This window comes from Adiantum capillus-veneris, chromosome 5 (genome assembly GCF_014529385.1).
Source record: "Adiantum capillus-veneris isolate H3 chromosome 5, ASM1452938v2, whole genome shotgun sequence".
In the NCBI taxonomy this organism is placed as follows: domain Eukaryota; kingdom Viridiplantae; phylum Streptophyta; class Polypodiopsida; order Polypodiales; family Pteridaceae; genus Adiantum; species Adiantum capillus-veneris.
Window position 1 is genome coordinate 30,280,414 of NC_140935.1, and position 10,144 is coordinate 30,290,557.

At 41.0% G+C, this 10,144-nt stretch overlaps 1 protein-coding gene across 1 annotated transcript in view; it reads right to left on the reverse strand.

Moving 5' to 3' along the window:
• Positions 1-8,437: 8,437 nt before the first annotated feature.
• LOC147457077 (putative UPF0481 protein At3g02645) overlaps positions 8,438-10,144 on the reverse strand; it is a 2,819-nt gene continuing 1,112 nt past the window's right edge. Inside the window, exons 1-3 of the mRNA XM_086512097.1 lie at positions 9,941-10,144; positions 9,329-9,572; positions 8,438-9,151 (exon numbers count right to left, since the gene is read on the reverse strand). The exon at positions 9,941-10,144 is cut by the window's right edge and continues 1,112 nt beyond it. Coding sequence (XP_086368223.1) covers positions 8,855-9,151; positions 9,329-9,572; positions 9,941-10,144 — 745 coding nt within the window. The 3' untranslated portion in view covers positions 8,438-8,854. The remainder of the gene's footprint in view (positions 9,152-9,328; positions 9,573-9,940) is intronic.

Consider the following 10,144-nt stretch of genomic DNA (forward strand, 5'->3'; position numbering starts at 1 on the left):
CCATAAATATTTTGGCCTGCTCTGGCTATGGCTCTGGCTCTGGCTGACACTTCTCTTGCTTTGGCAAAAACTTCTATGAGCTGGTTTTTTTTGCAAGATCCTTTCACTTCTTTTTTGCTGACCTTGCTGGACTTTGTCGTGCTTGCTTTGATGGCAAAAAATCTAACATACATCATGCTACTAATTATTTGATTAATGCCTTTAATCTAGTCCAGGTTTGAAAATCTGATATGAAGGATGCCAGGTTCAACATTGGATATTTCTTTGGCTTTAAATAAACTAGGACTTAGTTTGATGTACTGATGAAATCTGAGTTTGTTTATGGTACATACTCGTGGTAGAAAATACAATAAATATTGAGGTGGGGGTACTGGTTTGCTTTGATTTACTGCACCTTGACTGCTGATTACTGGTTGGCCTTTTGTGTCTTGGATATCTGGCTTAGTCCCAAAACTTTTCACAGCTAGCGCATTTTTGTGGTGGTACTTTATTACCTGGTTTTGGTGCACTGAGCAGTTGAAGTTTTACTTCAAATGTCCGAGAAAGTATCTTTTATAATCTAGGCAGATGAGCTCACTTGGTCTCTATAGTTTAATAGAAATAAAATATTGAAATTTGGCTTCAACACATAATAGGTTGGAATTCTTTGGGTCAAATATGGCTTGAAACTGGATAAATATACTTCGGGCCTGCTCACTAAGCCTGAAAAGTACTATCTAAAAACTTTTGTTTTTTTCCTACAATGTTTAGCTAAAAGAAATAATTTGAATGATATGATGTAAAACGACTTCTTCTCACAGTAAATGGTTGAAGAACTGTTATAAACATATGAAGCAATCCCGGTAGGATTACTTTGTATGCAAAAAAACCTTGAGATATTATCTACTCTAATGTATAGGACAATAGCTAGTCTAATAATTTTTAAGTTTGACATGGATAACAACTGCTAGGTTCTTTGAAGCCTGCCATACATAGTCAAGTCTAACATATCTGTTGTCTTGACTATATGGATGCAGGTGATAATTCTATCTTGGCTTAAAAAGGTTTAGCTTGCTACAATCCCGACTTTGAAAACACTTGATGATTCAATTGGGATATTTCTGATACCTTTGTACAAATTCATTTCGAATGATACTTCAGTCTTATTATGCTGTACAATTATGAATCAAAGACTCAGTTGTTTTGCACTTATCTTTGCCTAGACATCTTTAGCGAAAGTTTTCCAATGCACTTTGTATTGTTTACTTCAGTGCTAGATGCTTGATGTAAATCTGCGTATGTCTTGTTATGTTCTATAGATGTTCAATAGCAATGCCCACCAAGCTATACTAGTTTGACCTTAAAACTGTTTTTTTTGGCTTTAGCCTTTAAATGCTCCATAATGAGAGACATTGATGCTCCATCCATGCCAAGATTGATAGCTCAACCACCAGCTTGAAAACACCCAGCAAGACCCATTCAAGTTGTGTTGGGGGTAGAAAATCCCCAACTAGTAGCAAGACCACAACCACCACTTCCAAGCAACAATAGAGTGTCAATTAGGTACACACAACCTACATAAAGCCACAAAAACCATGCTCAAGTATTTGTGAACCTATATTATGAGGAAATAAGTATAAATATGGATTACTTAATGGTCATATGAAATATGGAGTACTTAATGATCATATGACGTATGAGGATGGCCTAAGTAATTATTGACAAATTGATGCCCCCAAGCATGAGCCAACCCTCGGGAGAACACTTATCCATGAACCAAAAGACTTTAATGTTCATTTCCAAAAGAAGAGTTCAACAAAAACCATACCCACCGAGACAAAATCATGCCCCACAGCTAAAAGGACCATGCTATGGATATGGAGATCACCATTTTTTGAGAGAGAGTGTCCGGAGGATGTCATTGTAGTTGATGGATACTAACTTGTGTGCCGTAAAACACACATGATACACGATTGTTTCTAGACAATAAAGGAAAAGCTTTAGTCAACATAAGTTAAGTAATGTCATCAAGTGGATCAAAGACTACCAAGTATCCCAAAATCACATCACGGACGAGAGCACAAACACACAAGAATGAAGAAGAAGAAAAAAAAACAAAGCCGCTAGTCAAACTATAAGTAGCAAGAGAAACTCTCGGAAGGCTAGGAAGGAAAGGATGAAAGCAAATCAATTACACATGAATATCGGCATTTTAGATGTGCTCCCTTGATTGGTATGCACTAGTGTGACATTCTTTTGTAGTCTAATAGGGCACTTAGCTACACGATGCGGACCCCCACACTCATAGCATTGAAGAGGTGGTCTCTTGGCAGTGAGATTGATATTTTGGCATCTTGCTGCAAGAATAGCTACTTGAAAACAGGTTTGACTTGTCTCTAGTAGTCCTCCATGTAGTATTTTGGACACTCTTCAAGTGCATCCATCCCATAGGCATTAGGGTCTATATCTACCTCACAGCCTTCCAAACAAGCACTAGATGGATTGCAACCCATATGATTCATAGGGGTGACTCTTGGATGCGGGGGTTGCGTTCCTACCACTAGAGGTGGTAGCGATGTAGTTTGAGTGACATTTTGGACTCTAGGAACCATGTGTTGCGATAGTTGTTCAATAGGTGGGGCAGACATCAATGCAGGAACTCGAGGTGAATCCGTCCAGGTCAAGGTGGTCTATTTTCCATCACTCGTTTGAACATTTTACAATTCTTAGCTTGGTGACCGTGCCTACCACATGCATTGCAATTCTCGTTGAATTTTACTTTAAATGTAGGACATTCACTAGTGCTATGTGGACCAAAGCAAACTGAGCACCATTGTTGTTCCCTTCTTGGATACATATGATTTTTTGATGAGGCACGATTATCTCTAAGACTTTCTTGAATGGCCTTGGTGAGATTTGCTAAAGTCATCTTAGATATCTTTGGCTCTTTAACAATAGTTTTTATGGTCATTGGCTCATGCCCCGATGCTTACGAGCTAGTAGATTTAGGCTCAATAGACACTCTTTCTCCTTGAATCATCAAATTGTCCTCCAATTGGATTGCATTGGTGGTGACTGCTTTCCAAGTGGTGATACCTCTAATGACTAGGCCAGTATAGATATCCTCATGTGATAGTCCCTAATGAACCTATCGAGCAATTGGTTATTATTGAAGCGTTCATTTGGATTACAACGAGAATTCAAATGCTTCAAGAGACTAATAAATTCTCTCACGGAATCCCCTTCCGCTCGTTGGGCTTTTTGGAGCTAAGATGCTACGCCCCAAAGCACTCCCTCTCGTATATACTCCTTTAGGAACTATCTTCGAAGAGTAGGGTAAATCGTTTTCTCTTCCGTCCTTAAGGTCCTATACCAATCCCTAGCCTTCCCACTCAAAGTCAAGATTAAAGAATTGCTCTTATGTAGTTTGTTGTATTCTCCTGGGGAATCATATATTTCTTCAAATACTTTGATATGCTTTCTAGCATCCCCGTTCCCACTGTATTTTTGTGTGAGCTTGGCCACTTGTACTGCCTTACTTCTAGGCTCTCTATTAGGAGTATTACGCATATTTTCAACAATAGATCGACCGATATCTTGAGCAAATGTTGCCAAGTCACTCGTGAGCAGACAAATGCTCTCGGGACTACATGTGGAATGGGGGTTGGCATTGGGTTAGGCATATGGGTGATCCTTGGGTCCCAAGATGGGTACGATGTTGTGCCATGTGGTGGCCCAAAGTTCATATGTGTGGCCCTAGGCATAGGAGACATAGGATATGACATGTTAATACTAGCTGGTATGGATCCACTAGAATGAGTACTTAGATAGGGTGGTTGTGAAGTCTGGGTTGTCAAAACAATCGGGGGTGTGGGAGCTACATGGGTATGAGGGCCCATAGGTACATATGATTGATGTACACTTGTAGGTATTGTTGTGGGCATTGTGCTACTATGTAGCGGTGCTTTACTCACGAATGAGGTTCAAGGTGTACTTTTTGGTGGGACATGCATAGTAGCCATAGATTCTTCGAGCGAAAGATGAGCTAAATTTGGGAATGTGAAACTATTGCTTGTGGGTTTAGAGGGTATTGAGACTCTAGGGGAAACAACATATGAAGGATCAATGGGACTCACTGAGAGAGTTTCCATTTGTGATAGGGCTGGTCGTTTGGCCTTTCCCCGTATCCAAGAATCTCATAGGACCCATTGAAGGAATGTTAATTCCTTGGTCTAAGTTGCCTCTCTAATTGGACAACACCATGGATGACATCACAGATTATCCATTGATGCTCCTCTAAACTTGTGGCCCCAAATGTGGATTGTACCACCTCTAACCACCCCACATGGTATGTGCAGCTTGTGTACAGGTCGGTCAATGTCTCAATTTGTAGGTCATACTCTCAATTTTTTGTGAGAAATATCCCCTCTAAGCTTGGCGTGTTGGAGGTTTCCCTTAAAGTGGAAGCATTATGGCTCCCTATCACTTGACCCTTCATGACTGCTATCTTGGGAGCACTTGCTTGCTTGACTGGCATGGTTGTTGTCATAGGGGTCTTTGCTTTCATGGCTCGGGCTTTGTTTTAGCATTCATAGGTTCTCAATTTTCCTCTCCCTCGTTGCTTGCATATATCATTCAATCTCTTGCACTTTGGCAAGACTCCTACCATCGGGTAGTAGAACCTAAGGGGGTGTTGGCTCAGTAGGGTCTTGAATGAACAAAGTAGATAGGATGTCAACATGGGCACCCTTGGGGAGTACATGATCTACATGAGAAGTGGAAGGTGAATCTACCTCCCCATTGCCCTTGTTCACTTCACTAGTTGTGGGCTCCGAACGGGTGGCTCGACTAAAGGTCTCTTTTAAGCGGCTAAACACGCTAGACCCGTGCCGTGGGGCAAAGGCATGCATATCTTGACTTGAAATTTTAGGATTTTGTGTAGGATATCTCTCCATGATGTCGTAGTCAGAGGAAGCGTCACTAGATGCAATATGAGGGTCTTGAGTTGCACTACCTTGGGTTCCAGCCGAAGGCCTGGAACCTAAGGTGGGTGAATAATGGGTTCTTGTGAAATTTGAGGCACTCTCTAATGGATCGGACTCTATCACTCATCCATAGCGCAAATACATGTGAGGCGCGTATCCCAAAAGTGTTGAGTGACGAGTACTCTAAGAGGTCTCGCCACTAGAGATTTTGGCCGTTTTATTTGGTTTTGTTTGTTTTGTATTTTTTTCATTTTTTCTTTTAAAACTGTGCATGAGATGGAATAGGTCCTGTGATAGCTCAAAACAAGCGTATCGTTAAGAGGAATTTGGTGTGCTTTACAGCACATGATTTGGTTACCAAAAACTCTCGTGACCCCTAAAATAGTCAATTCTAGTTGGGCGTGTAGGAAAAAAGGGGGAAAGTCCAAGGATGCAAGTGTGAAGGGGAGGGTGGAGGACTTGTCCCACATGCCCTCACTCCCTATTGTGGGGGTAGACTATCTATATATAGTATTGGGTCTATATTATATTATAAGATTGAGGACTGAAGCCTAAGCATGGGCTTGGGCTTGGGCTTGGGTAATGATCCCGATCATTCTTTTAATACACGGTTTTTATTTATTTTTGGATTTATTTATTTTTGTTTTTTTGAAAAAAAAATTGAGAGAAAAAAGATTTTGTGCAAAAATTACAGGAAATTACTTAAAATGTAGATATTGAGTCAATAATTCAACAAGATACAAAAAACGCAAATATTTTAATGTAGGACATGCAAATAAAATCTAAAAATTGTTGTAGAGTGCAGAACATTGCAAAAACGCTTAAAATTACTTCCTGAAAATAAAAGAATGTAGAAACACATCATCTGCCCTAACCCTAAACCTTTTCTCAACCAAACAACACACTTGCATAAAGCTTCAAAAGTTTGAAAACTGCAGGAATGACAAAAAACAATTGCATCCCAAGCTAAATGCACAATGTCTCCCCGACAATGGTGCAAAAAATGTTATGTCACAAGGGACTTGCTGTGCACTATGAGTGAGCCACTAAGGCTACAAACACACAACCCATGTGCGGGGAAGCTCACAAACACAAACAGTGTGTCACTCACCTCTATTTTTTTCTGTCATTGCAGGAATCTTGCGCTACCGTGAAGAGGGAGCCTATCATCGCCCGCTGCTCAATCGCCTCGTCACTGCCGTAAGGTCGCTCGTTCACCCTCGCTCGCACAAACACGCTCTCAAACACTCACACACAACATGAGTTTACGCTGCAGAGAAAGAGAGCAAGCAAACCGTACATTCAAGAATGAGATAAGAGTTAGGTACAAGCCCTTATGTGAGTCGTCCCAACCACACTTGGACGCCCACACTTGGCACTTAGTATTCTCTCTCTCTCTCTCTCTCTCTCTCTAAATGTGGCGTGCACCTATCATCGGCGATCACCCATGAATACATATGTGGAGCCAACAAGCCAGGCTCGTAGCTCAATAATAATAATAATGAGGATGACCAAAGTTAACAATGCCACAACGCGATAAGGTAGTGTGCCTACGATATGACGGGCATTCTTGTGGATGGAGAGTTCTTGCAAATGGAGAGTTTATGTTAGAGTACACTTATGCTAACGAGCTTAGAAGTGTAAGTGTAGTCTTTTGCTTTTGTAATTCTTTGACAAATGATCTTTCCTTACTATTACTTAGGGTAGGAAATTTATTTGCATGCAAAGAACCTGACAAATTATTCTGATATCAATATTGAGGTCTTCAGAATGATGATGGTACAAAACATGAAAGAAACTCTCGATGCATTTATCCCGACACCACCATGGTCTCCACCTGGGAGGTACGAAGAGGTGCCTCGAGCAGCAGAGCAAATGCCTATGGAGGCCTCTGCTCATCTCTCTAATCAGTATATCTGGAGGCCTCTACTCATGTCTCTAATCAGTATATCTCTAACCTTTTTAATACGCACTTTTTACCGAGGATGACAAGGCCATTGCAGAATTCCTTTCCTCAACCCTCAGTCCATCAACCACTACCGAGGCCGTCTCTTGAGCATGACCTTGCACCCTCAGCCGCTCATGCTGCCAAGGCTACTCCTTCACCTACTCGCTCACCTTCCATCGTGCCAACTCTCACTCTATATCTTCCCAGAGCGAACATTTACATTCTACTCATGATAATCAAGACCAGGAGTGATCTCCCCCACCTTATATAAATGAGAGTTAAAAATCAATGTATTCAATTAGAAAATACATTGTATATGATTATACTCAGTGTAAAGACAAGTTGATTTAGAATTGAGAAAACAAATTATACTCAAAATATAATGCAAGTTTTTTTTTTTGCATTAATAGTTGAACAACGATTATAAATGTGGTGTCTACAACTTCGTTATAAAGTTGAAGTTTAGAGCATCATGATGCTTTGTGTGAGCCGCGTTTTTGAATTAGGAGTTACATTGTACCACAAATAGTTACCATCATTTATCTCTGCACACTTTATCTTCTTTTCCTTTCTCTGAGAGACCTGTATGACAATTAATCCAACATATAGATTGGACCAAAATTTTGCGACAATGATAAATATAAAAATAATAAGCGCAACAACAATGTGTATTTGCAAAACATATTACCTTTTGGAGGCAGGTTGAGGTCAATCTCATTCTCCAAGTCCTCGCGCACCTATCACAATTTGACATTACCTTGAATACTAAGAACTGTCAATAGGTCAGGTCCACTCCACACCTCAAGCATCCTCAAAGGATTATTCAATGTTACATTACCTTGAATACTAAGAACCGTCAACATGTCAGGTCCACACCACACCTCAAACATCCACAAAGGATCATTCATGTCATCAGACAAAACTTGGTCCACAGCTACCAGATGACCATTCACTTGATGCCACCTTATGTAGTGGAAGCTATGAAGTTCTGAGAAGCTATCATGCACAATAAACTTCTTATCCACCTTGCGTCTTTGTGTGTATCAAGTGTTGGCAAGCCTCAAACCACAATGCTAGTGTAGAAATTACAAATAAAGTGACTAAAGGATCGCAAAAATTTTCTCCTGTTGTCGCTTTGTATTGTATTGTTCCTTGTTTAAGAACTAACCTGCATGCCCAACTACCAAGCCTTTTTGTTCCTTTCGGCTGAAAAAGCTGGCAAAGAGCTGGACTACTTATCTCTTTGTTGCTAATATTGAACCTTGTCAGAAGCCATCTTTGACAAAAATGGTGAGAGCCAAGGCTCACTAAAAACATAATTTTAATTGGAGAAAGTAAGGGCAAGGATTTGCCGGTTTTTACAATGTAACATGTAAAAGTTCGTCAATTTTCTTCAAGGCAAGCTTATATAAAATCTATCCAGGATTTTGCAATTTTAGTCAATGAAAAATACTTAAAAGGCCGTATTTGGTGGCGAACATTGGCCAGCTCTAGGCAAAAATACCCAAATCTTGAGAACAGAGAATTAATTCATGATGCATTAATTCAGATAGCACACCTGTGGATATTAATTGATGTCCACAATACCCAATATACATACCTCGGCCCTACAAGGAAGGTAAACTGGTTAGGGTTTTCTATCCAATTCGTCGAACGGGGCCGAGTGGTTCACTCTTGCATCGTTGAATACGTCCATACAAAATAGTTTAACAGGAGGACCAAAACATAGATCGAGCCCAGAGGCAATTCTTGGAACTATGCCTGTTGTATCTATGTGAAAAGCATTGTTACACTTGTATTTCACAATAACATTATAATTATTCTGTTTTCATGGAATTAAAATGTTTTGTGTTGCAAAGTAAGTAGTACAGTAGGCAGTAGGCAGGTTTGAAGATTGAGCCCCACCAATTTTTGTGGATGCATGTAAGATGGTATCACTTGCTCAAGGTAAGATCTTTTCCATGGCACTTCCACCTTCCGGCTTTAAGTAGAGGAGGATGGTGTAGATGAGGATGATAAGTGTCATTAACAATAGGGAAAATCCGGAAAGGAGTGAGAGGACTAGCCATGGTTTGGCAAAGTAGGTCCGTTGTAGCTCCGCTTTCCATCTGTTTACTTTGCGGTTGCAATGCATCAACATTTGTTGCGATGTCTCCTCGTATGACTTACTACAGACACGCATCGTATTCACACACAGGTTGTTCCACATGTGTGCCACCTCTACGTCGTTACCGATGTCCTGCACCACCACCATTATTGAAGTTGTATATTGTGCATTCACAAGATGAATAGATGGAAATGTATAGAAGCTGAAGGAAGATGCATACAAAGATGCTTTTTGTTTGCATTAGGGTTTTATGGGTTGTGCACTGTAAATTGGGGGGGGGGGGGGGGGGGGGGGGGGGGGAGGAGGTACCTCTGTAATAATGCCTTTGTGGATGAGCAAGGCCACATCATCTTGATCATCCACCAAGTTGTTCATGAAGCGCAAGTAGGAGAGCACAGCGACATTATCAATCATGTGGCTTTCATAAGCTATCAGATTTCTGAAGAGCTTCTCTGTGTCATCCCCCACTCTCACCTTTGGCAAGCACAGTTTTGCTCTTTTTGGGTCAAAGTGGACGTGCATCAAGTTCTCACTTTCTGGCTGTGGCTCAAAGCTGAAGGAAGCAACAGAAAACTCAAGTTACCAGTTGAAGGACAAAGCCGTCCGCACGTGCACGTGCACGTGCATGTGTGTGTGTGTGTGTGTGTGTGTGTGTGAGAGAGAGAGAGAGAGAGAGAGAGAGAGAGAGAGAGAGAGAGAGAGAGAGAGAGAGAATGCAAAATGAGAACAGGGTATGCATAACCATAACAGGCAAGAATTGCCATTCCTCGGAACAACATACTCACAATTGTCACATTGGAATGGCACCACTGTCTATAGACTATGCCCATCCGCACAAACATTCATTTACACAAACACTGTCTACGACCCTGTTTGCTCACAAGTCCACCTTTATCAACAAGATGCAGAGCTTAAACTGACCTGATACCACTGTTGTAAAGTTCCACCGCCCGTGGAAAATGGGTGGGGTTGAGAACCAGATCTTCTTTGGTGGTTGCTGGGCACGCATATGTCAGGATTGTATAAAGACAATCTAGCAAGTGCTTGCGGCGTCCCATATGCTCATTCATCCATGTAACTAGCACCTTCTTGTTGACACAGAATGGCAGCACCTCAGAAGCTATC